This window comes from Dendropsophus ebraccatus, chromosome 6 (assembly GCF_027789765.1).
Source record: "Dendropsophus ebraccatus isolate aDenEbr1 chromosome 6, aDenEbr1.pat, whole genome shotgun sequence".
Lineage (NCBI taxonomy): Eukaryota > Metazoa > Chordata > Amphibia > Anura > Hylidae > Dendropsophus > Dendropsophus ebraccatus.
The window spans coordinates 55,766,343-55,794,168 of NC_091459.1; the positions used below are offsets into that span (position 1 = coordinate 55,766,343).

At 43.4% G+C, this 27,826-nt stretch overlaps 1 protein-coding gene across 1 annotated transcript in view; it reads left to right on the forward strand.

Annotated features, from left to right (window-relative positions):
* Positions 1–2,948: 2,948 nt before the first annotated feature.
* ECT2L (epithelial cell transforming 2 like) overlaps positions 2,949–27,826 on the forward strand; it is a 72,541-nt gene continuing 47,663 nt past the window's right edge. The window contains exons 1-8 of the mRNA XM_069975019.1: positions 2,949–3,131; positions 8,626–8,738; positions 15,000–15,162; positions 16,693–16,945; positions 19,167–19,300; positions 22,536–22,663; positions 27,356–27,494; positions 27,586–27,754. Coding sequence (XP_069831120.1) covers positions 2,949–3,131; positions 8,626–8,738; positions 15,000–15,162; positions 16,693–16,945; positions 19,167–19,300; positions 22,536–22,663; positions 27,356–27,494; positions 27,586–27,754 — 1,282 coding nt within the window. The remainder of the gene's footprint in view (positions 3,132–8,625; positions 8,739–14,999; positions 15,163–16,692; positions 16,946–19,166; positions 19,301–22,535; positions 22,664–27,355; positions 27,495–27,585; positions 27,755–27,826) is intronic.

Genomic DNA, 27,826 nt, shown 5'->3' on the forward strand with positions numbered 1-27,826 from the left:
TGTACTATTGAAGAAAAGGGCTCTCAGTTATATTTATATTTATTTGTTTATGACATTTGAATGTATGGTCTAAGCTGGAAGAGCTAGACTATTAATGTCTGTTGATATATTTATGAATTTAAATTATCTATGGTTTTTAAATGTGTCTATTTTAAAGAATTTTAATAAAATGTTAATACCAATGGTTTAATCTATTATTTAATCATAGTAAGTTTAGCTTATTATAAGGGTTACAATAATATGCTCTATTCCTTCATGACAAGGTGTTTTACAATAAACATTGATTGATTTACATCCTGGCAATGTCTTTTATGCATTTGTTTCCTCAGCTTGATCTTATATTCTATAACAACTTAGGGTGCGTTCACACCTAAAGGATCCGCAGCAGATCTGCAGCAGATTTGATGGTGTAGATTTGATGCTGTGTTCAGAAAATCAGCTGCGGATCTGGTAAGTGTGGACGCACCCTTAAAGGTTTTTTTTTGGCTCAGGCAAGAAGCTACACAGTATTTCATAGTGTTTCATTGATACTGGAGTGCAGAAAGTTCATGTTATTGTAGCTCTTCATCTCTGTGTGAATAATGGCTTCTGATCACCTAGCCAACAGGTTTACTAAGAGCTATGCATACTGTCCCATCTGAGGCTGGGGAGTGTCTGCATCTTGTTGATATGTCCCCTAGGAAACACAGTTTGGTACAACCCCTTCTAATACACAGAAGCTCTCAGGGAGGTAAGACCTTGTTCTTACAGTACTGTTGTAGCAAAGTAACCTGCATAAAAAGTTTAGTTGTAATAGTAAATGGGCTGCATGAGTAAATGGGGCTTTGTATATACTTACATTATGTGGGGAGTATACTCATGCACTGTAAGTAGCAAACAAAGGTAAGCTTGTCTCTAGTTAATGAACTTTTTTTTTTTCTTTTTGTTAAGTTACATGATTCAGGATCCTACTGCAAATGAAGGTACTTGTCCTGATCATTACCATTACCATCAGTGAAAGAAAATGTAAAAAGACTTAAGGGTACAAACCCACTCACCGTATATGCAGCGTATTTACTACTGCGATACGCAGCAAATACGCAGCAGATTAGATCTAAATAACTGAAAACAGCATCAAATCTTCACCATCACATCTGCTGCGTTTTTGCTGCGTATACGGTGTTTGGGTTTATACCCTTAGAGTGTAAATGTTAGCCTGTCGTTCTGCAAAATATCTTTTAGATTGTGTTCAGATTAGTGTGTGGTTATAAATTCTAGAAGTGGTTGTTAAAATGTAAGCAAAACTATAAAGGTAGAGGCAAACGTGGTGGTGGTGATGGGGGGGGGGGATCGCTTAATGAGACCTGGACCTATTTTTATCGTTGCTCGTTCTCAATTTGTTCGCATGGACTAAGACGTCGTTCGCAGTATCGATGAACGCAATAGTGACGACAAGACGACCAAAAGAACGATCATAAGTAACAATCATCAATCCGTGTAATTGGGTAAATGATTTCAGGTAGTTCGCAATAGTGGTCGTTTGAGATTGTTTATCATTAGCGATTATCCAAACGATAATCTTCCCGTGGAATAGGGTCCTAAGTGACCAGTATTGGCCTGAGGCATCCTCTGCAGACAACAATGCTTTCAGAATGAGAAAGAGTATATGCTGCTGCATTATTACAGTTCTACAGTTTCCACATGTATACATTAGATTACTGCTGCATAAACATACAGTGGGTGAAAAGTATTTGATACACTGCAGATTTTGCAAGAATGGAGAGGTGTGTAATTTGTATTGTAGGTACACTTTAACTGTGAGGCAGAGTCTATAATGATAAATCCCATTATATAATATATAATTTGCAATTTATTGCATTAAATATATATTTGATCAGTGACCAATCAGCAAGAATTCTGGCTCTCACAGACTTGTTAGTTTCTCTATAAGAAGCTCCCCCCACTCTGTATTAATTGCACCTGATTAAACTCATTATGTATATAAATAAATATAAAAAAAAAAACACTTGTCCACATAATTAATCACACTCCAACCTCTCCAGCATGGCCAAGACCAAAGAGCTGTCTAAGGACACCAGGGACAAAATTGTAGACCTGCACAAGGCTGGGATGGGCAGCAAGCAGCCTCGTGAGAACTGTTGCCACAATTATTAGAAAGCAGAAGAAACACTAGATGCCTGTCAGACACTTTACTTTAGACATGTTATTTCATTTCATTCATTCATTTATTTTTTTTTCTTGGTTTTGTAACGTTCTGTGTGTTAAAGGGGTAGTTCACCAAATTTTCCTTTCTTTCAAATCAACTGGGGCCAGAAAGTGCGAGAGATTTGTAATTTACTTCTATTAAAAAATCTTAAGTCTCAAAATACCTATTAGCCACTGTATGTCCTATATGAAGTGATATTCTTTTATTTAAGTCTGGAGAGCAGGAGAGGTATTTTAATGGGTATTTGCTACTGCTAAGGATAGAGGTGGCAGCAGAGAGCACTGTGTCAGACTGGAGAGAATACACTACTTCCTGAAGGACATACAGCAGCTGATAAGTACTGAAAGACTTGAGTTTTTTTTACTGAAGTAAATCTCTTGCTCTTTCTGGTACTACTTAATTTGAAAGAAAATCTTTTTTGGTGAACTACCCTTTTAACACTTATTTCTTGTATAGTGATCTGGAATTAAAGGGAACCAATCACCTCAAAAATTCATATATAGATTTTTAAATGTGCTGTTAGAGCACACAACACACTATCCATACATGTTTCTATATACTCCCTCCCTCCCCCGTGTAATCCATTAAGTAACTTTATAAAACTGGCGCCCGGTATGCAAATTACATCAGGTAGTCATCTGGTCTGTATGTAGTCAAGCCAGTCTGTATGTCTGCTACAACATTTAAGATTGGTATATTTAACTTTACTGTTTAATAACTTATTGTGTCTGTACTAGAGATTATGACCAGTTCTCGGAGACCCAATCCACATAGTATAAAGCAATGGCAGCTGGAAAGCTTTGGCCTCCAGGGTGGAGAGACGGAGATTGCAATCAGAGACAATGTGAACTTGGATCAGACCGTGAGCAGTCAGACAAGATTTAGTGCCTGGACACCAAAGGCAAGCAAGTCTGCCAACAAGCAGGTACATGGAGGACTTATAAGTACTAGAAGCATGGATGAATCTACTCAATAAAGAATGATCACAGTTGCATAGATAAAATACAGTACATTGTGCAGACAGACTATATAGTAACAGTTGTTGTCTCTGAAATTCCCCCCCTGTAGATATGCACACTTGGCTTAAAGGGGTATTTAGGTTAGGTAAAATACATGTTGAATCAGCCCCCCCCCGGAGACTAACAATTCTTTCCATAGATAGAAGATACATAAAAGGGGGTGTGAGCTGTTCTCTCTATCTCCACTCTGATCTCCCTCTTCCCCCCCACCCTTCCTTCTAAGATGGCTCATGTAAACAGCATCCCTGACCGGCTGCCTCTGCACTTTGTAATGCCGGGAGGGTTAATAACTGTGAGATCATCAGCAACTTAACCTCAGATCAGCAACTTAACCCTCCCAGCATTACAGAGTGCATAGGCAGCTGGCGAGGGATGCTGTTTTCATGAGCCCTCTCAAAAGATAGAAGGGAGGAGGGGGAGATGGAGATAGAGGCTCACACAGTTTCCCTCAGCAGAAAGCAGCAGCTCAGAACTGGGGGAAGGAGACTGAATAGATAATAACAAGTGTGGAACAAATTGTTAGTCTCCAGGAAGTGTGTGTGTGTGTGTGGGGGGGGGGGGGGGGGGGTATTCAACATGTGTTTTACCTAGCTGGAATACCCCATTTATCCAAGTGTGCATGTGTTTATAATGGACAGAGGGTGGGGTGCGTCTACCTGACTTCTCAGACATATTAAAATGCATTTGCCTTAATTTACACATAAAGATGTCAGCTGGTCCTGATATTAGTCTAATGTGTTTGACCAGCTTAAGTTGGATAACTACTAATATGGTTGTGGCCCAGTGTTTTACACTATGTTAATAGGTGCCATTCTCTTGTAGTTTTGATGGTGTTCTACTGGGATAAAAAAAGACAAAATTTAAAAAGACAACACCTTATTAAATAGGTGTCCTGGCTTCAGGTAGCTACTGCATATAATGTGATAGGACATATGGGATGGGGTTGTCTACATAGGATCCTTTCAAAGCATGATTGTGTTGTCTCAGTTTGCAATCTGATGCATATGCATTGGTGGTGTGCCCCCGGATGATGTTATAGCGGTGGGACGGCCGGTCACTTTCTAGATGGAAGTGTGACGCCACTACTGTGGTGGATGGCCGAGATACAGCCGGACCTTAGGGTTTTTGTCACGTGACGCCAGTGCCTGGTGGGCACACAGGTGTGATGGCACGCCTGCTTTTAAGGTGTAAGGCCAGTTGTACCCTTTTCCCCTGTGGTCGGTGTCCTGTCGGGTTGCTGCTGGGTCCCTTGGGATAGTGTTGTCACAGGTGATATGGTCACAGATGGCCAGAGTGGTGTAATGACCCTCCCGAATAATGGTAGGACCCGTGACCCACAGAAAGGGGAGATGTCCCAAGGTTGCGGTGTAAGTGCTGTGCAGAAGGTAATGAATAATCACAGACTCAGCTGATAACGTTGACTGGGTTTACTACTTCTAAATGTGCAGCAGGTGATACAACGGATCTTGAGATACACTTGAAATAGTTCCAATAAATACACGAACATAGAACCACCAGATCTGTATGATAAGTGCTGAGTAGGATGTAGTAGAGTTGATAAGGTTGTGCTGAGGTAGCGTAGTAGAGAGGAGAGTGCCGTGAGAGTCTCAACCCAAGTAGTAATGTGCTCTGCCGGGATGTTGTAGTGAATACTTGTAGTAGAAGAAGAAGAAGAAGAAACAACCTGTGCCCATGTATTGACCTTTCCTATAGTCTTCACACCACCTTATGCCCACTAGCTTTGGCAGAAGCGTACTAACGGATGACACAGGCACCAGACCTTGTTACCTGGGATGAGCAGAGTGCTGAGGGTTCCCTGGCTGACACTCGTGTTGCGAGGTGGAGTTCCTAGACATTTCAGTAACTTTGTTCTACCCAGATCAGTTCCCAGCTCTTTGGCCTTGTAATGGATACTGTCCTACACTGTAGAACTATTAGTCCACGGCATGGGTTGAGATGATCTGCGTGTGGTGCTTCAAGAAAGAAGTTTGTAAGAGAGCAGTGTCCTACCCATGCGACTGCGACTTGTTAGGGGGGGGGGACCTAGCAGGGGGCCAGGGACGAGGTAGAACCACTGTGGAGAGCTATCTGAGCTGCGTCCTCTCTCCTCGAAGCTCAACTAAAACTCCTCCCTCACCCAAGGAACTAATTTCCTAACCAGCGTGTAAGGTGCGCTGTGGTTGGGTGGAAAGAGTGCAACAGAAGAGTGGATAGGGGAGAGGTGATAGGACAGAAGAAAGGGAAGATCTTACTGGTGTACAGAACCTGGCATACATAAATACAAAACCCTTTGAGACACTTCCATACTTCAGTTATACAATACAGCGACATCTAGTGGTCATCTTTAGTAACACTCTAGCTGCAATAGGACTACAAAAAGTACAGACTTTTACAAAGGCTTTGGATAATAGTAACACCCCTAGTGGCATACCACACATTTATAGTGCAAGTACTTACAGGTCCTTCTCAAAAAATTAGCATATAGTGCTAAAGTTCATTATTTTCCATAATGTAATGATAAAAATTAAACTTTCATATATTTTAGAATCATTGCACACCAACTGAAATATTTCAGGTCTTTTATTGTTTTAATCCTGATGATTTTGACATACAGCTCATGAAAACCCAAAAATCCTATCTCAAAAAATTAGCATATCATGAAAAGGTTCCCTAAACGAGCTATTAACCTAATCATCTGAATCAACTAATTAACTCTAAACACCTGCAAAAGATACCTGAGGTTTTTAAAAACTACCAGCCTGGTTCATTACTCCAAACAGCCATCATGGGTAAGACTGCCGACCTGACTGCTGTCCAGAAGGCCATCATTGACACCCTCAAGCAAGAGGGTAAGACCCAGAAAGAAAATTCTGAACAAATAGGCTGTTCCCAGAGTGCTGTATCAAGGCACCTCAATGGGAAGTCTGTGGGAAGGAAAAAATGTGGCAGAAAACGCTACACAACGAGAAGAGGTGACCGGACCCTGAGGAAGATTGTGGAGAAGGACCGATTCCAGACCTTGATGGACCTGTGGAAACAGTGGACTGAGTCTGGAGTAGAAACATCCAGAGCCACTGTGCACAAGCGTGTGCAGGAAATGGGCTACAGGTGCCGCATTCCCCAGGTCAAGTCACTTTTGAACCAGAAACAGCGTCAGAAGCGCCTGACCTGGGCTACAGAGAAGCAGCACTGGACAGTTGCTCAGTAGTCCCAAGTACTTTTTTCTGATGAAAGCAAATTTTGCATGTCATTCGGAAATCAAGGTGCCAGAGTCTGGAGGAAGACTGGGGAGAAGGAAATGCCAAAATGCCTGAAGTCCAGTGTCAAGTACCCACAGTCAGTGATGGTCTGGGGTGCCATGTCAGCTGCAGGTGTTGGTCCACTGTGTTTTATCAAGGGCAGGGTCAATGCAGCTAGCTATCAGGAGATTTTGGAGCACTTCATGCTTCCATCGGCTGAAAAACTTTATGGAGATGAAGATTTCATTTTTCAGCATGACCTGGCACCTGCTCACAGTGCCAAAACCACTGGTAAATGGTTTACTGACCATGGTGTTAGTGTGCTCAATTGGCCTGCCAACTCTCAAGACCTGAACCCCATAGAGAATCTTTGGGATATTGTGAAGAGAAAGTTGAGAGACGCAAGACCCAACACTCTGGATGAGCTTAAGGCCGCTATCAAAGCATCCTGGGCCTCCATAACACCTGAGCAGTGCCACAGGCTGATTGCCTCCATGCCACGTCGCATTGAAGCAGTCATTTCTGCAAAAGGATTCCCGACCAAGTATTGAGTGCATAACTGAACATAATTATTTGAAGGTTGACTTTTTTTTTTTTATTAAGGGTACAAACCCACTTGACGTATTTGCTGCGTGAATCAGTCTTAAAAATAAGCAGGCAAAACGCAGGTTGGCTTTATACAATTGTTCTGTGTTAAAATACGCAATTGCGTATTTTTGAAGCGTGAAGCTACATGCGTTTTTCGCACAGGTTGTTAACAACTGATGCTTTGCTAACAACAAGCTTCACGCTTCAAAAATACGCAATTGCGTATTTTAACGCAGAACAATTGTATAAAGCCAACCTGCGTTTTGCCTGCTTATTTTTAAGACTGATTCACGCAGCAAATACGTCAAGTGGGTTTGTACCCTAAAAACACTTTTCTTTTATTGGTCGGATGAAATATGCAAATTTTTTGAGATAGGATTTTTGAGTTTTCATGAGCTGTATGCCAAAATCATCAGCAATAAAACAATAAAAGACCTGAAATATTTCAGTTGGTGTGCAATGATTCTAAAATATATGAAAGTTTAATTTTTATCATTACATTATGGAAAATAATGAACTATAGCACTATATGCTAATTTTTTGAGAAGGACCTGTATAATGTATAAGTGTTATCACCGCTTGCTCTGCTAGACCCACTGGCAGAGCGAGCTGTAATAGCAATCACCGCTCACTGTGGAGAGGCTGCGGCACTTGATCAGAGCAGGGGTCCTATACATTTACTTTAATGAACTTATATTACAAGGCAATAAAACATTATTAAAACAATATATTTTATTCTCCAGAGTACCCCTTTAAGGAAACCCCCTCTACAACTGATCTGATTGAATATTTAACAACATTTGTTGCATTAAAGATAAACATACTGAGAATGGGACAGCGTCACGGCCAGTGATTGGCTGAGCAGCCTGTCCCTTCAGAGACGGCTTCAGAAGCTTCAGAAGTGGCTGTGGTGAGGAGGAAACAGGGAGCGGGACATCGGGGAGTGTGGATGGATACTTATCATCTTTATTATTTTCTTTTCACGGTCATCAGCTGTAGGCCAGTTATCACCTCCTGTTACATGGAGTGATGCGTCGTGGCCAGTGGCTGATCATTTTTAAAAATGTTGAAAGACAACAATCAGCTGATCATCAACTCCTTCGTTGATCATTGTCTTCATTACACAGAGCGAAAATCTGCCAGACTCTGCCTGATTGGACAGATAACCGCCCACTGTAATAGGGCCTTTAGTCTGCTGTCAAGAACACTGAATAAATAATAGTCTTAAGGCCCTATTACACAAATCGATTATCGGCCATATATGACCACTGCAATTTTCTATGGGCTGCCCGGACGATCTAACAATTGCCAGGGGAGACCTCCTGCAGCTCCCCATGCCCTGCGCCCTGGACCTAGGAGCAAGCAAGTGCTGACCTGACAGGTCGGCGCTCGCTTGCTGTGAAGATCTAGCCATGTAATAGGGGCTTTACCTGCCTGGTCCAATTTTTACCTTGTCTACTGAGTACAGTATGTTACTAAGGTGATAACCTAGCAATATACTGTATGTTTTTAATGTCTTTCTATGAGTATAATAAAAGTTACACATTCTTTTAAACCTTTGTCTTTTTTGCAGCTGTTCAATGACAGAGTGAATCTCATAGGACACTGGTACGATCTATGGACCGATAAACAGCGCAAACAATTCCTACATGCCATATTAACAAGGAGCAGCAGGTCACAGCTGAAGTAAGCTTGGAGTAACAATGGAGAATGTTACATGTCAATTCATAGGCTGCAGTTTTGTTGCAGAAATTCTGAGTACAAATCCATGCGCCTCCTGCAGAAATGATTCCGTTCACATGTATGGAGCGGATTTTTACATGTGCAAAAAATCCATCATGTATGAACATAAGACTGACATACTGCTAAGCAATATTCTATGCTAGTCTGCAAGCATTTCCATCCTTCATTGGTTTTCCCAATTCATTTCCTATGCAGCAGGGTATGTTTACAATACACCATAAAATATGTGGCAAAAATTATAAGGATTTCTGTCATGTATTGACTCTTTTGACTGCATTTTATTGTGGTGCAAATTAGCCATATATTGCTTTAGTGTATGTATGTATATATATATATATATATATATATACATATATATCATAAAAATGAAAGTCTGTCTGTCTGTTCCGTATAGACTTTCAAACGCCTGAACAGTTTGACCCCAAATTTGGCACACAGATACATTGGGTGCCCGGGAAGGTAAGTACGAAGGTCCCGTCCCCGCCAGATGTACAGGAGGGGAGGGGGAGGGGAAGAGCGGCGCCCCATAGAGATGAATGGGAAAATCTCCACACTGCAAACACAGGTAATATAATTAGCTGCATGTCTCCAGCAGTAAATGGCAGTTGGGAGCCTTAGCAACTAATAGGATTACTGCTTTCATTTTCACAGTAGGCTGGAATATGAATGGTTGCTAGGGAAGCTGCCTCACACTATCCACAGAAATAACTACTCCATCTACTCCATCTACACAGTATATGTATACAGGACCCCCTACTCCATCTATATAGTACATGTATTCAGGACCCCCTACTCCATCTATACAGTACATGTATACAGGACCCCCTACTCCATCTATACAGTACATGTATACAGGACCCCCTACTCCATCTATACAGTACATGTATACAGGGCCCCCTACGCCATCTATACAGTACATGTATATAGGGCCCCCTACTCCATCTATACAGTAGATGTATACAGGGCCCCCTACTCCATCTATATAGTACATGTATACAGGGCCCCCTACTCCATCTATACAGTACATGTATACAGGACCCCCTACTCCATCTATACAGTACATGTATACAGGACCCCCTACTCCATCTATACAGTACATGTATACAGGGCCCCCTACTCCATCTATACAGTACATGTATACAGGGCCCCCTACTCCATCTATACAATACATGTATACAGAACCCCCTACTCCATCTACACAGTACATGTACACAGGGCCCTCTATGCCATCTATACAGGACATGTATACAGGACCCCCTACTCCATCTATACAGTACATGTATACAGGACAGTACTACCAGCTGCTGCTGCCCTAAGCACTAAACCTGAAGATGCCCCATCCTCACTCACCAATTAGCATCAGGATAGGTAGGTAATAGCTCCACACATCACATTTAACACCGCCACACCAAGCCTGACCAATACCGCCATACTGTGACTGGATAACACCGCCATACCAGACCTGACCAATACCGCCATACTGTGACTGGATAACACTGCCATACCAGACCTGACCAATACCGCCATACTGTGACTGGATAACACAGTCATACCACACCTGACCAATACCGCCATCCTGTGACTTAATAACACTGTCATACCAAACCTGACCAATACCGCCATACTGTGACTGGATAACACTGTCATACCAGACCTGACCAATACCGCCAAACTGTGACTGGGTAACACTGTCATACCAGACCTGACCAATACCGCCATACTGTGACTGGATAACACTGCCATACCATAACTGTTCAATACCGCCATACTGTGACTGGATAGCTCAGTCATAACACACCTGACCAATACCACCATACTATGACTGGAAAAAACTGCTATACCAGACCTGACCAATACCACCATACTGTAACTGGATAACACCGCCACACCAGGCCTGACCAATACCACCTTACTGTGACTGGATAACACTGTCATACCACACCTGACCAATACCGCCATACTGTGACTGGATAACACTGTCATACCAGACCTGACCAATACCGCCATACTATGACTGGATAACACTGCCATACCAGACCTGACCAATACCGCCATACTGTGACTGGATAACACTGCCATACCAGGCCTGACCAATACCACCATACTGTGACTGGATAACACTGTCATACCAGAACTGACCAATACCGCCACACTGTGACTGGAGAACACCGCCACACCAGACCTGACCAATACCGCCATACTGTGACTGGATAACACCGCCATACCAGACCTGACCAATACCGCCATCCTGTGACTGGATAACACTGTCATACCACACCTGACCAATACCGCCATCCTGTGACTGGATAACACTGTCATACCAGACCTGACCAATACCGCTATACTGTGACTGGGTAACACCGTCATACCAGACCTGACCAATACCGCTATACTATGACTGGATAACACTGCCATACCAGACCTGACGAATACCACCATACTGTGACTGGATAACACTGCCATACCAGACCTGACCAATACCGCCATACTGTGACTGGAAAAACCTGCCTTACCATACCTGACCAATACCGCCATACTGTAACTGGATAACACAGTCATACCAGACCTGACCAATACCGCCAAACTGTGACTGGGTAACACTGTCATACCAAACCTGACCAATACCGCCATACTGTGACTGGATAACACTGTCATACCAGACCTGACCAATACCGCCATACTGTGACTGGATAACACTGCCATATCAGACCTTACCAATACCGCCATACTGTGACTGGATAACACTGCCATACCATACCTGTTCAATACCGCCATACTGTAACTGGATAACACAGTCATAACACACCTGACAATACCACCATACTATGACTGGAAAAAACTGCTATACCAGACCTGACCAATACCGCCATAGTGTAACTGGATAACACCGCCACACCAGGCCTGACCAATACCACCTTACTGTGACTGGATAACACTGTCATACCACACCTGACCAATACCGCCATACTGTGACTGGATAACACTGTCATACCAGACCTGACCAATACCGCCATACTATGACTGGATAACACTGCCATACCAGACCTGACCAATACCGCCATACTGTGACTGGATAACACTGTCATACCAGGCCTGACCAATACCACCATACTGTGACTGGATAACACTGTCATACCAGAGCTGACCAATACCGCCACACTGTGACTGGAGAACACCGCCACACCAGACCTGACCAATACCGACACACTGTGACTGAATAACACTGCCATACCAGACCTGACAAATACCGCCATACTGTGACTGGATAACACCGCTATACCAGACCTGACCAATACCGCCATACCCCCTCGAAAAGACACCAGATTTTCTGGCAAGTCTGAACGGCAGGGTACTGCCCCTCTGCAAGGTGCTACCCTACGCACCAGACCATGGGTGCCTAATGGTAAATATGACCCTGCAGGTATACAGGACCCCAAAACTATACACTACAGGTGCACAGGACCTCCACCAACTATATACTACAGGTATACAGGACCCCAAACTTTACACTACAGGTATACAGGACCCCAAAACTATACACTACAGGTATACAGGACCTCCACCAACTATATACTTCAGGTATACAGGACCCCAAACTATACACTACAGGTATACAGGACCTCAAAACTATACACTACAGGTATACAGGACCTCCAACAACTCTATATTACAGGTATACAGCACCCCCACAAACTCTATATTACAGGTATACAGGACCCCAAAGCTATACACTACAGGTATACAGGAACTCCAACTATATACTACAGGTATATAGGACCCCAAACTATACACTACAGGTATTCAGGACCCCAAAACTATACACTACAGGTATACAGGACCTCCACCAACTCTATACTTCAGTTATACAGGACCCTCAAACTGTGCACTACAGGTATACAGGACCCCAGAACTATATACTACAGGTATACAAGACCTCCACCAATTATACAGTACAGGTATCCAGGACCCTCAAACTATAAACTACAGGTATACAAGACCTCCACCAACTATACATTACAGGTATACAGCACCAACTATATACTACAGGTATACAGGATCTTCACCAACTGTACACTGCAGGTATACAGGACCTCCCTCAACTATACACTGCAGGTATACAGCTCCCCCCCCCCCCAACTACACACTACAGGTATACAGGACCCCCCCAACTATGCACTACAGATATGCGAGACTAAAAACTATACATTGTGGGTATACAGAACCCCTCCAACTATGCACTACAGGTATACACAGATGAAACAATACCTTTAGCTTGGCCTCCTGGGCACCTTAGAACAAATCTAATTAACACACTGGCACTTTGTACCCGGGCAGAGCCGGGTACATTTTGTAGTATATATATATATATATATATATATATATATATATATATATATATATATATTACAGTGTACACTATACAGTTCCCAAACAGTTCGGCAAGTCCACTCCACACTACTTTCTATACATCTTCACTATCTCTATAGATACACCAGCCAGACCACTGCTTTTAGAGCAGAGTGGTGGTCAGTAACCTAGACAATAAGCTGTCAGCAATGAGAGAGAAAGAGCAGCATATGAGGAGAAGGAGGCAAGTTTGTTAAATGAATATATTTGCAAACATACTTAACTTGATGAGCCCTGCATGTTTAACTATATTAGTTGAGATGTGAATAGCCATTTAAACAAGAAAGTATCCAAAAATAGCAAAAACTAGTTGTCCCACACAAAGTCATCATGCAACTTTATCAACAAAAAAATATTGAATGTATGGAGCATGTGAACAAAAGACTGTGCTGCACCCTTACAACGTTAATTAAAGAGTACCTGTCATGAAAAATACCTTTTAAAGGGAACCTGTCACCCCCCGTGTCGGGGTGACAGGCTCCCGACCCCCCGTTAGAGCCCCCTATACTCACCTAATCCCGCCGGGTCCCGCTTCTGGAGGTGGTCGGGTGACAGAGATCTCAGCCGCTGCAGCCCGGTGCGCGCGGTGAGAGATGAGTCCAACGCCCATAGAGAATGACGGAGCGCTGGACTCTCCTGTCATTCTCTATGGGTGTTGGACTCATCTCTCAGCGCACGCGCTGGGCTGCAGCGGCTGAGATCTTCATCACCTGACCACCTCCAGAAGCAGGACCCGGCGGGATTAGGTGAGTATAGGGGGCTCTAACGGGGGGTCGGGAGCCTGTCACCCGGCACGGGGGGTGACAGGTTCCCTTTAACACATCATCAGGCATGTCAAAAGTTATTGATCACAGCGGGTCTCACTGTGATCAGAAGCTATAGCCGGGAAGAGAGCGTAGCAGCAGCACAATCCACTCCCCGGCCAGCCACTAATTCTGACAATGTCTTGTAGACTTACATTGTTGGATTTGGCCATTACCGAGTTTCGGCCGGGGAGTGAATAATACCGCTGCTGCGCTCTCTCCCCAGCTACAGCTCCTCATCACAGTGAGACTCATAAGGGAGACCAGCTGCGATCAATAACTTTTGACATTGACATGTCTGATGACATATGGTAACAGTAGTATGTGGGTTACAAGAGCACCTTTATCGAGAAGTCTGGATCTCAGATGGTGAAGAGGGATGCACATCAAATGACCAGTAACTCCATTTACCAGGCAAGAGGCAGCAATGCTTCGACCAAAAAGGTCTTTGTCAAGCTTGACAGTTTTTGCACAAACTTATGGATGCTGTTGGACTTCTTTACGTTTGATGCCTGATGATGTGTCAAAAATTATTTTAAATGACATTTTGCATAAATGTCAAAGGTTTTGATCGGTCAGCACTGAGACCTGAACCCATTAAAATTTTTAAAAACTTAGTAAAACATCTGTAGTGACAAAGATGGATATTTGTAGGACTGAAAGAATACCAGGATTGCAGCTAGTCTATTGTATAAAAGCTAGCCATATCACCTGATGTTATTGATAAGCAGTGGCTACTAAAGGGCTTATAGGATATATAACATTCATACTGACCTGAGACCATCTTTCCCGACAGTATGTGGAACTAATAGTTTCCTTCTGATCTGGTATCCCCTGCTGACATCAGCTTTGGTAACCAGACCGATTTATTCTAACACTTCCTAGTAAAGCTAAGTTTACAAGAAGAACTAAGCTGCTGTATAACTGCATGCACCATAGCTATGGAATATTCATTGTCTTATTATGGAATTCTGGAATATTCATTGTCTTGTAGATTTGTACAAGACTGGTTTTCTGAAGAGGTTCCTGTTACCAAGGTCGATTTCACCACAGTAATACCCAGGATTCTCTCCTTGTACATCTTATCCTTCCTTAATCCTCATGACCTGTGCTCTGCAGCCCAAGTCTCTTGGCACTGGAAATTCCTTTCTGAACAGGTAAGGTGGTAGACTATGGGGAAGATTTATCAAAGGGTGTAAAACTTAGACTGGTGCAAACTGCCCACAGCAACCAATCACAGCTCCTCTTTCCTTTCAGCACTGCCTAAAGCTGAGCTGTGATTGGTTGCTGTGGGTAGTTTGCACCAGTCTAACTTTTACACCCTTTGATAAATCTCCCCCTATGTCTTCAGGACTTAGGGATCAATGTTACTATACAATATGTATGTATGTATGTATGTATGTACCTTGGTTTAAGAGTAACTTGGTTTAATAGCGTTTTGGTTTAAGAGATCACAGTTTTTCAAAATTGTGACTGTTTAAGAGCATTGCTTTGGTTTAAGAGCTCTCTGTACTGGGTGGGAGGGGGAGCGGGGGAGGTTTATGGTCTGCATAGCGGGGTCTACATCCCTGTACTCTGACCCAGGAAGTCTCCTTACAAATCATGGCAGATCCACTTCAGGCTGGGGCTTGCATCAGAGGACAGGACTGTGGAGGTAATCTCTTCATACCTGTGACCCCTCTCTCCCCGGACAGAGAGTGCTGCATGTACGTGCCCACATCTGTCCTGCTCATTCCCTCATGCGCCCTGCAGTCTCTGTCAGTCCTGATTGGTCCATGGTGAACACACACCCTTCCCTATTGCTGTCATGTGACCACACAGACCCCTGACAGCAGCCCTGCTTATCTCATACAACCTAAGCTACTATTTCTAGAAGGATAAGCTAGCTTGTAGAGATGAGCAAGCTTTTTAAAAGTTCAGTTCAGCAGGTTCACCAAACCTTAAAGGGAACCTTTCCCCCCCCCGTGCCCGGACAGAGCCTGTCCGACCCATATATAGACCCATATACTCACCGCTTCCGAGAATTCCCGCTCCTGGACCCGAAGCCATGCGCATGCTCCCAGGGATGAGTCCGATGCCAATAGAGAATGACTGGAGCCGTCATTCTCTATGGGCATCGGACTCATCTCTGGTAGCGCGTGCACAGCTTCGGACGGAGATATCTCGGCGGCGACAAGGCTCCTTTAACGTGAAGTTTGGGTTTGTCCGAGCTGAACCTTAAAGAGAATCTGTACAGGACGTCACCCACCCCAAACTGCAGGTAAGTTTTTTCTCCCAGTGGTGTGGCAAGACAGGGATGCCCTAGCAAGCAGCTCCTCTCTCCTCACTCTATCCAGCCCAGGGGCATGTCGAAAAAGAAGAAAGGCGAGTCGCTGCAGGCCAAGGTCATGGATGCTCTAAGCCCCGCCTCATTGACACGCTGTCTTGCCGCACCACCAGAATAGGACTTATTTTTACATATATAACATTAGAGGTCAGAGTTCTGTTTTATCTTTACAGACTTCTGTACAGAAATCTACACTGTCTAGACATCTGTATCTGAGGGAGACTCAACCATTCCTGTATATATACTGTAATATATAAAATTGTGATTTTATACAGAAGTGAGATTACAAGTGGGGTTATCATTATTGTTTCTAAACAGAATAAGGATGTTTTTCCTCTTTGCCCCTGCTTTCTTTTCTCAGGACTGCCTATGGATGCCAAAATGCACCAAGTTTGGCTGGTTTTTGCCATACACCCCGGCTAACAATGAGTATGGTGCATGGAAAAGACATTATATTTCTTGTGCATGCAGTCTAGATTATCTGACACCAAGGGAAGCTGCTGAAACATATGGCACATTAAATGAGACAAAGAAGAATAGAGAAGAGTATGAAGAAAAACTACAGGAGAAATGGCTACGCAGGATGCTTCATGAAAGGCTAGCGCTGGAAAAAAGTGAGAAGCGTGTTTCTGTAAATCTTATATGCTTAAGTAATCACATATGGAAGAAGCAATATTTTCCTTATTCGATGATTTTAGTTATATACCCAAAACCTAAAAAATATTATTTTACCATAACTATTTGCAATATCTCAGTCCTCTGAAGTCACGCCTGAGGGAACCGAGGTACTGGCTGCTGTACATGTATCTCATATTGATGGTATGGACTTGAAAGTCAGCACCATTAGCAGCAAATGACAGCTGTAAGAACGACAACAGCTTCCAAGGGGTCTGACAATGGGTCTGCACTGGTGCCTTTGCAACAGGATCATGGGGTGCCGATAACCTGCAACACTTCAGTATTTCAATTTCCAAGAGCTTGTTTTCTTCTGTTTAGACTTTAGTGCTGGTTTTATGTTGGCTTTTTAAATGTAAATCCTATTTCATTCTCAGACATCTGTTGCCACACTCTGTGCTAGATTTCCATCTTGATGGTGCGTTCACACCTACAGGATCTGCAGCTGATTTTCTGCAGCAGATTTCATTTAAATAACTAAACACAGCATCAAATCTGCTGCAGATCTGCTGCAGATCCTGTAGGTCTGAACGCACCCTGAAGGTGTTTTAGAATCCTTACCATTGATAAAAGAAATAGGCTGCACAAAGGGGCCTAATACTGTATGGAGGCTAAGCAATGGGGCCTAATACTATATAGAGGCTACTTAGTGCCTAATACTATATGGAGGCTGCACAGCTTGAGGTCTAATGCTATATGAGGGTACAGCAGGTGCCTAATAACATATAGGGACACAGAGGGGCTATCTACTTTATTGGGGTAGCCCAGGGTGGCCTATTACTATTTAGGTGCTGTGGGGCCTAATACAATATAGGAGCTATATGTGGGATCCACAGAAGGGGCCCAATACTACTACTGTATAGGGTCACAGCGGGTCCTAATATTATATAAGTGTTGCAGAGGGGGAATTATACTTTAGGCGGGCTGCACAGAGGGGGTATAATACTATATGAGGCCTCCACAGTGGAGTCTGCCTAATACTGAATGGAAGCTACACATAGAGGGTCTAATACTATATGAGAGCAGACACAGAGGTGTCTAATACTATATAGATGCACACAGATGGGCCTAATAATATATGGGAGCACAGAGGGGGTGATAAAGATTTAGGTTGGTTAAGATTGAAGTGTCCATTAAGCATGTATAAGTTACAGTAATGGAATGTAATTAAGTTGTAGTACATATTACCTTACTCAATATAGCAAGCTTCACTATTAGCACATGTATAATGACGCTTTCATGGTTCCAGCAACTAAACGTTGCTATCCAGTGACTAAACATTGCTATCACAATACAAACTAAAAAGTAGTCTGGCAATGCAACCATTTGACATCCCCTTTCATAATGTACCTAGCGTGTACTAGCTTAGTAGCTTACCTTCATTGCCAACAACACTCTGGAAAGATAATAATGTACTAGAGGGGGCAAATGTATTCATACAGTTTCATGCCTGACTAAAAGTCTAAGAATTAAGCAGATTTATCATAGTGGTTCCTGCTGCTTGATATATCTGACATATCGTTATACTGTCTAGCCTAGGTGTATACCTCATACTTATTTTATTACATAGCTTTTAGCCCATATTTACAGCTAATGTCGTCCTAAGCACTCAGACTGAATACACCCCATTAAGGCAATTCCACAAGCGGCAGAATTTTTGCATGCAGATTTGTCGCAAAAACACATCAAAACTCAAAAGTTTACATGTGGATATTATTTCAGTTTCACTGTAGATCTCCCATATACCCCTATACATAGAAGGTAGTGACATCAATCACAAGTCCATAACATAATAAGCATAATGTGGCTGCAAATCTGCAGGAAAAATTCACATCAGTTCTCACTAGAGATGAGCGAATGACTGATCTCAACCAAACGAAGAGCTTTGTTTGGTCAACGCTCTCCTCATCAAGCCTGAAGCCTTTCAGCGCTGTTCTTCTCCTTGCCGCTCCTCCCAGGATGCTGGGAGGAGAACGGAGACAGTGAATGGAGCAGCGCTGAAAGGCTGCGGGCTTGATGAGCAGAGATCAGCGTTTCACTCATCTCTAGTTCTCACCCATGCAACCAAAGGAAGAATTTTTTTTTCTACAGCCCAAATCATGGACAGAGCAATTACATTTAAATTATTTTCCCATAATAAATCTGCCCCCTGTTTTATAGGAGAGCTGTTTAAAGCCAGACCTCCTTGGATGAGCGGAGCTTGGAGATCAGCAATAAAATCCAAATTAGCACTAACTACATCAATGAGTATGACCGATCAGGCCTCATTGCAGGCTGCCGTCTGGCTTATGAAGGTAAGAAAATATTGTTTTATTATGTACATGAATGAATTGGCCAGATGTACATTAATTCAATGTAAGCAATACATGAAACTTCCTCTCCATGTACATGTTCTTGATGTAAGTATATGAAAACATAACAAAAGTCTGGTACTATTAGAGGGAGTTTAGGAAAGTACTATAAATACAGTGTATTCATATATATCAGCTTTTTAGTTCCCTCTGTAGGTGACAGAATTATATTATTTATTATTATAGATTGCATGGGGAAAGAAATAATAAATTAATATTCTGTAATTTCCTCCCCTACTCTTCCACAGCCTCCGTTATCACAGCGCCCAGTCCCTGCTGCACAAGACAACTGGACAAGGACATGGCCAGTGATTAACTGAGAGGCAATGTTTTGTGCCGACCCTAGGACTAGGAAGTGGAACACAATGGAGACTGGGTGCAGTGATCACAGAGGCTGCAGGGGAGCCAGGGATGTAAGTACAGGCTTTTCCTCTTTTACCAGGGAGCATGAGCATATTCATTTAAAGTTGTGCTCCGTTGAAAGGAAAATGTTTTCCAATCTACTGGTATCAGAAAGTTATATAGATTTGTAATTTACTTCTGTTTAATAATCTCCAGTCTTCTAGTAATTATCAGCTGCTGTATGTCCTGCAGGCAGTGGTGTATTCTTTAGAACCTGACACAGTGCTCTCTGCTGCCACCTTTGTCCATTTCAGCAACTGTCCAGAGCAGGAGAAGTTTTCTATGGGGATTTGCTACTGCTCTGGACAGTTCCTGTCACAGACAGAGGTGGCAGCAGAGAGCACTGTGTCAGAGTGGAAAGAGTACACCACTTCCTGTAGGACATACAGCATCTGATAAATACTGGACGACTTGGGAAATTGTTAAATAGAAGTAAATTACAAATGTATATATTTTCTGACACCAATAAATTTGAATTTTTTTTACTATAAGTAACCTATTAAAATACTGTTTTAGGACCATTTATTTAAGCCATATAAAAATACTCTACACTTTAACTTTACTTTAACCCCTATACGATCTATGCCATAAGGGTATGTCATGGGCACCAGATGACCCATGATGTATCCGTATGCCATTAGGCGCCTACAGCGCTATGAAACAAGCATTGTGGGTGAGGACCGAGCGCTATCAGCAGCTGGACCCTCACAGTTAATGACAGGCTGCAGTGATTGCAGCATTTAAAGAAAATCTGTACCCACAATCTGACCCCCAAAACCGCTTTGACCTTTAGATAGCTGCTTTTAATCCAAGATCTGTCCAGGGGTCAGTTCGGCAGGTGATGCAGTTACTGTTCTAAAAAACAACTTTTAATCTTGCAGCCGTGTGTCAAATCCCGGCAGGATTTTTCCTATTCATCACCTGTGTGAACACTGCACATTTGCTGGATTGTTAAGGCACCTGTGCAGTGTTTACACAAGTGATGAATAGGAAAAATACTGCCCAGGGCATTGCTAATGATGAGGAGGATGGGAAGGAGGGACAGAGAGGCGGTGCAGGTCTAGGGCACACACTCTAGTCCATGCCAATTTGACACAGGGCTGCAAGTGTAAAAGTTTTTTTTTAGCACAATAACTGCATCACCTGCTGAATGGACCCCAGGACAGATCTTGGATTAAAGGCAGCTATCTGAAGGTACAAGCAGTTAGGGGGAGTCAGATTGTGGGTACAGAGTCGCTTTAAGTCTAAGTGAGAGGAGCAGCTGCTTTTACTCAACGTTTTGGACCCCTGCAGTGTGATTGCAGGGGTCCCAATAATTTTTCCTGACTGCTGCAGGAGTTGTACTTACCTCCATGTGATCCGATTGGTTCTCTTCTTATACAGTATTCCACAGGCAGCCTCTATGTGCAGAACGGCGATTATACTGATCAATTCTATGCCATGACATAGCAATGATTAGTATATGAAATTTAGTGACTGCAGGTAATAGTCCCCCAGGAGGGCTTAAAAAGTGTAAAAAATAAAAATGTTTTTAAAAATATGCCGAAGCCCCTACCCCAATAAAAGTTAAAATCATTTCCCTTTCCCTTATACAAATAAACATGTAAAAATAAATAAATAAACATTATTACATATCGTATTGTGCATCACAATTGCTGATTTGTGTTACATTATATTACAGAAAAAATTAATAAAGAGAGATCTGAATGTCTAATCTACACAAATATGATATTAACAAAAACTAAAGATTATGGTGCTAGTTAGTAATGACGCCCCATACAGCCCCGTTGGTGAAAAATAAAATTGTTGTAAGAGTCACAATTTCATCATAAGTATATGGGGGGAAAAAAAATTACTGTTAAAAAACAGTAAAACATTAGAAAAGCTATGAAACATGGATACTGTTGTATTCAGACTGACGTATAGAATAAAGATATCCGTTTTACTGTAAAGTGCATTAACATACACGGGAACGGTAGATTGAAAGGCGCCATTACAAAGTACACCTGTTCCTGTAAATCTTTATGGCCCTGTATATGGAAAAATAAAAGTGCTATAGCTTTTAGAAGGTGAGGAGGAAAAGATAAAAATGCAAAAATAAAAATCAGTTCTTGCTCATTTAGGCCATTTTGGGCTGGGTGTTAAAGCGACTCTGTACCCACAATCTGACCCCTCAAACCACTTGTACCTTCGGTTATCTGCTGTTAATCCAAGATCTGTTCTAGGGTCTGTTCAGCTGGTGATGCAGTTATTGTGCTAAAAATTTTAAAACTTGCAGCCTTGTGTCAAATTGGTGTGGCCTAGAGTACCCATGCCTTAGGATTGCGACACCCATGCGTCCCTCCTCCCTGCTCTCCTCATTATTAGGAATGCCACTGGAACATTTTCTCCTATTCATCACCTGTGTGAACACTGCACATGAGCTGGATCGTTAAGGCACCTGTGCAGTATTCTGACAGGTTATGAATAGGAAAAATGGTGAAGAGAGACAGAGGGGTGTCACAATCCTAGGGCATGGGTATTCTAGGCCATGGCAATTTGACACAGGACTGCAGGTTTAAAGGTTGTTTTTTAGGACAATAACTGCATCCCCTGCCGAACGGACCCCAGGACAGATCTTGGATTAAAAGCAGCTATCTGACGGTACAAGCAGTTTGGGGGGTTAGATTGTGGGTACAGAGTCGCTTTAAAGGGGTTAAACATTCAGAAAAATTACATGCATGGTATTAGAAGAAATTTTTGGTTTGCATCATGAATCTATGTAAAAATACTTTAGGATCAAGACCAAGGCTCAGAAAAAGCTCTTACTAGTCGGATGAAGGAAGAAGAAAGCCATGCTCCCAGCTTCACATTAGCTCTGGAAAGGAAACTTGTAGAGCAATCTATAAACTCTCTGCCTAAAAGGTACATACATTGTTTTACTTTGTGATTTAAGCAAAGTTAATATGGTAGGTCAATGGATGGAGCAGTTTAGACACAGAAATGACTCTCCAGTTACATAGGTGCCTATTAGTTGATGACATTAAAGTGATACGGTCCCCCCCCCCCCCCTTACTCTATGTGCGGTTCTCCACACCATCCACAATCATAGATGCTGAACATTGGATATATACCTGTATAAAACTTGTCTGTGTCTTCTTTCTGCTGTAAAATCACTTCATTTCATCCGTGGACAGTGGCACCTACGTGGGGGCTTCATTAGGAGACAGGACCCAACTGCTGTAAGGCTCCTTCTAGGTGAAATTGTCCACATCTGTGCATCTTATAGAATCTGAACTTTGGAGTTCATGGTAGTGAGTGTGACCAGTGAGGGTAAAGAGTGGGAATTCTACTATCTTTACTCCATCTTTTCTGAAATATCTCTTTGATGCTTTAGCCCCTCCTGCCAAAGCAACCACAAGTGTTAACAGTCTTGTCTCTTCCATCCCTGCTATACCAATGCCAAAGGTTTTTCTTTTTTTAATGTTTCCTTTGGTGCAGCTGTATGAGGGCATGTTATTTTGTGGGAAGGATGGTACCATACAGGGCAGTTTCTAGATCATTTTGACAACAGTGCGAATCTTAATAAAAGCGCCCCACCCCTTCTCAGTCTAGTTCTGGGGAAGGTAGGGGGCTTTTATCAAGATTTGGGTTACTAGGAAGAAGCAGTGTGTGTATTGAATCATAGAGTAATGTTGCACCCATGACAAATAATGTTCTACTGCATACAAAAACATGTAATTCAGTAACTTACAGGTAACGTCTTCTTAGATCTGAGGCGCCACTTTCTTATTCCTCTCCATCTGGCCTGGACCACCATGACAGTTTCTTGCAGCCACAATTCATCTCTTTAGATCCTGCCAGACAAACATCTAAGGCTCCGCACTTCCAAAAACTTCCTTCCTTTTTCCCACCTATAAGGTCCCATACAGGATGCTGGGAAAGCTGTGTGACCTTCATTACACTAACATAAAGGATGCTGGGAAAGCTATGTGACCTCCATTACACTGACGTACAGGATGCTGGGAGAGCTGGGTGACCTCCACTACACTGACATACAGGATTCTGGGAAAGCTGTGTGACCTCCATTACACTGACATACAGAATGCTGGGAGATCTGTGTGACCTCCATTACACTGACATACAGGATGCTGGGAAAGCTGTGTGACCTCCATTACACTGACATACAGGATGCTAGGAGAGCTGTGTGACCTCCACTACACTGACATACTGGATGCTGGGAGAGCTGGGTGACCTCCATTACACTGACATACAGGATGCTGGGAAAGCTGTGTGGCCTCCATTACACTGACATACAGGATGCTGGGAAAGCTGTGTGACCTCTATTACACTGACATACAGGATGCTGGAAGAGCTGGGTAAACTCCATTACACTGACATACAGGATGCTGGGAGAGCTGGGTGACCTCCATTACACTGACACACAGAATGCTGGGAAAGCTGGGTGACCTCCATTACACTGACATACAGGATGCTGGGAGAGCTGGGTGACCTCCACTACACTGACATACAGGATGCTGGGAAATCTGTGTGACCTCCATTACACTGACATACAGGATGCTGGGAAAGCTGTGTGACCTCCATTACACTGACATACAGGATGCTAGGAGAGCTGGGTGACCTCCACTACACTGACATACAGGATGCTGGGAAAGCTGTGTGACCTCCATTACACTGACATACAGGATGCTGGGAAAGCTGTGTGACCTCTATTACACTGACATACAGGATGCTGGAAGAGCTGGGTAAACTCCATTACACTGACATACAGGATGCTGGGAGAGCTGGGTGACCTCCATTACACTGACACACTGAATGCTGGGAAAGCTGGGTGACCTCCATTACACTGACATACAGGATGCTGGGAGAGCTGAGTGACCTCCACTACACTGACATACAGGATGCTGGGAAATCTGTGTGACCTCCATTACACTGACATACAGGATGCTGGGAAAGCTGTGTGACCTCCATTACACTGACATACAGGATGCTGGGAAAGCTGTGTGACCTCTATTACACTGACATACAGGATACTGGAAGAGCTGGGTAAACTCCATTACACTGACATACAGGATGCTGGGAGAGCTGGGTGACCTCCATTACTCTGACATACAGGATGCTGGGAAAGCTGGGTGACCTCTATTACACTGACATACAGGATGCTGGGAGAGCTGGGTGACCTCCACTACACAGACATACAGGATGCTGGGAAAGCTGTGTGACCTCCATTATACACTGACATACAGGATGCTGGGAAATCTGTGTGACCTCTATTACACTGACATACAGGATACTGGAAGAGCTGGGTAAACTCCATTACACTGACATACAGGATGCTGGGAGAGCTGGGTGACCTCCATTACTCTGACATACAGGATGCTGGGAAAGCTGGGTGACCTCTATTACACTGACATACAGGATGCTGGGAGAGCTGGGTGACCTCCACTACACTGACATACAGGATGCTGGGAAAGCTGTGTGACCTCCATTATACACTGACATACAGGATGCTGGGAAATCTGTGTGACCTGCACTACACGGACATACTGGATGCTGGGAGAGCTGGGTTACCTCCATTACACTGCCATACAGGATGCTGGGAGAGCTGTGTGACCTCCATTACACTGACATACAGGATGCTGGGAAAGGTGGGTGACCTCTATTACAGTGCCATACAGGATGCTGGGAGAGCTGGGTGAGCTCCACTACACTGACTTACAGGATGCTGGGAAAGCTGTGTGACCTCCACTACACTGACATACAGGATGCTGGGAAAGCTGGGTAACCAATGAACTTTGGCGGCGGGGCTTATCAAGGGGGGGGGCGCAGGCTTATCAGGACATATTCTCCACACTTGCCCCCATAAGCCACTCACCTCTCAACTTGCTGCCTCCAGTTCCTCCTCTTGGTGAGTCCATCCTCTTCTGGCTTCCGGCGCAGGCAGCCACCTGTCATACATAGGCCGCCTGCACAGGAAGCCCCTGTGTCTCTGCCCCAGCGTGCTGTTAGTTTTAGCTGTGCGTGTGTGGCGCACAGCTAAAGGTCGTTCTGACCAGGGGATCTGGAACTTAGATTCCAGATCCCCGGGCAAACCCTGAGTACCCGGCTGTTACTAGGGCTGGATACTGTCCGGCGCCCCCTAGCTGTAGGCACCTTGGCGGTGGCTCGCCTGGCCCTAGAAACGGCCCTGGTACCATATATTGTATAATATAAGGATATAAATATTTGAAACCAAAGCCAGGAATGGATTTGAAAAAAAATCTCAGGCTTTTCTTTATGACCTGATCTCTGTTTATAGTCTGTTCCTGGCTTTGGTTTCAAATCTTTGGCAGATAATCTGTCAGATAATCTTTCTGTGTAAATGGACTCTAACAGTATGCTGTTCAGGTTTGAAACCTGATTCATAGAGAGGACGTCCTAGAGCTGGAAAAGGTACAAAGGCGGCAACTAATCTAATAAGGGGAATGGAGCATCTTAGTTATGAGGATAGATTAAAAGCATTAAATTTGTTTAGTCTGGAGAAGAGACGTTTAAGGGGAGATATGATTAATTTATTTAAATATATAAATGGCCCCTACAATAAATATTGGGAATAGATGTTCCAGGTAAAACCCCCACAAAAGATAAGTGGGCACAGCCTCTGCCTGGAGAAAAGAAGGTTCAATCTCCAGAGGTAACAAGCTTTCTTTACAATCAGCATCTGGAGGGCGGGGGGAGTTGTGCGGCAAGAATCCTATTCTCCTGCATATTAGGAGAACAGCTGAACAAAATTATGTAAGTAATACACTGATCTATTCAGCATTTCTGTGACTAATTTATGCTACCCTCATTTAAAGGGGTAGTGGGGCGCTAAACATTTACTCACTAAATAACACACATTACAAAGTTATACAACTTTGTAATGTGTGTTATATAAGTGAATGGCCCCCTTTCCCGTGTTCCCCCCACCCCATCCCGGAAGTGTTGTGCATTATACTTGCCGCATTACTGTTGACCCCCGGGCCACCATCTTGGGACAATGACGACATCTTCGGGAGGCTGGCCGAACTGCTCCAGCTGTCCCTCATGCCGGGCCCCCCTACTGCGGCGTCATTAGCTGCTCAGCCGCGATTGGCTGATCATAACTGTGCTCAGACAATCGCGGCTCCCAAAGATGTCGTCATTCTCTCAAGATGGCAGCTGGGGGTCGACAGAATTGCGGTGAGTATAATGCACCACACTTCCTGGGTGGGGGGAACACGGGGAAGGGGCCCATTCACTTACATAACACACATTACAAAGTTGTATAACTTTGTAATGTGTGTTATTTAGTGAATAAATGTTTAGCGCCGCACTACCCCTTTAAGGCAGCATGAACCTAATGACAGATTCAAATACACAAGTATTTGTGTTCCATCACAAAAAAGGGCCAATAAATCAGTCAGTAGTAGCATATTTCGCTTGGCCCCAAGAAATGTTTCTGTATTGCTACGCTTCCAGGGATGGGAATGGATTCCTTTAAAATAGTTCTGACTATTGTGCATTTTCACAAAACTATATATTGATCATGTCATGTGTGTATGAAGTGTGTTCACATCACAGCCTTCCTCTTTTTAGGCAGAATGTAGCTGGAGCTAACAACTACCCAGCCACATCCATTCGCCAATGCCGAAGTCTGTGGTATCAGGATGCACCCTCATGCTCATCTAGTCAGCTTTACCTGGTGCTAATATCAACCCGTATACCGGCATATGAGGTACGTCTGGTGGATATGCATCTTATCTTATTTTACTTACTAAAAAGCTTATCACTATTTCTAGAAAATGGATCTCCATTTGTTCTTGCAGGTCCTTCTAGATTGTGTGAAGCCCGGTGTGATACCTATAATATATGACTATTATGGGATGACACCTGAAAGTCTGTTCTTCTGTGTAGAGAAGGCGCTGGATGGACGTACAGCACAGAGCATTGGGCTTATTGCAGAAGGAGATTCCCAACAAATACACCTAACACAAGGTAAGGGCTGCTGAGTCGTCAGACAGAAGCTGATGAGGGCATCATTGAGAAGAAAGCTCACTGAGGAAGTTA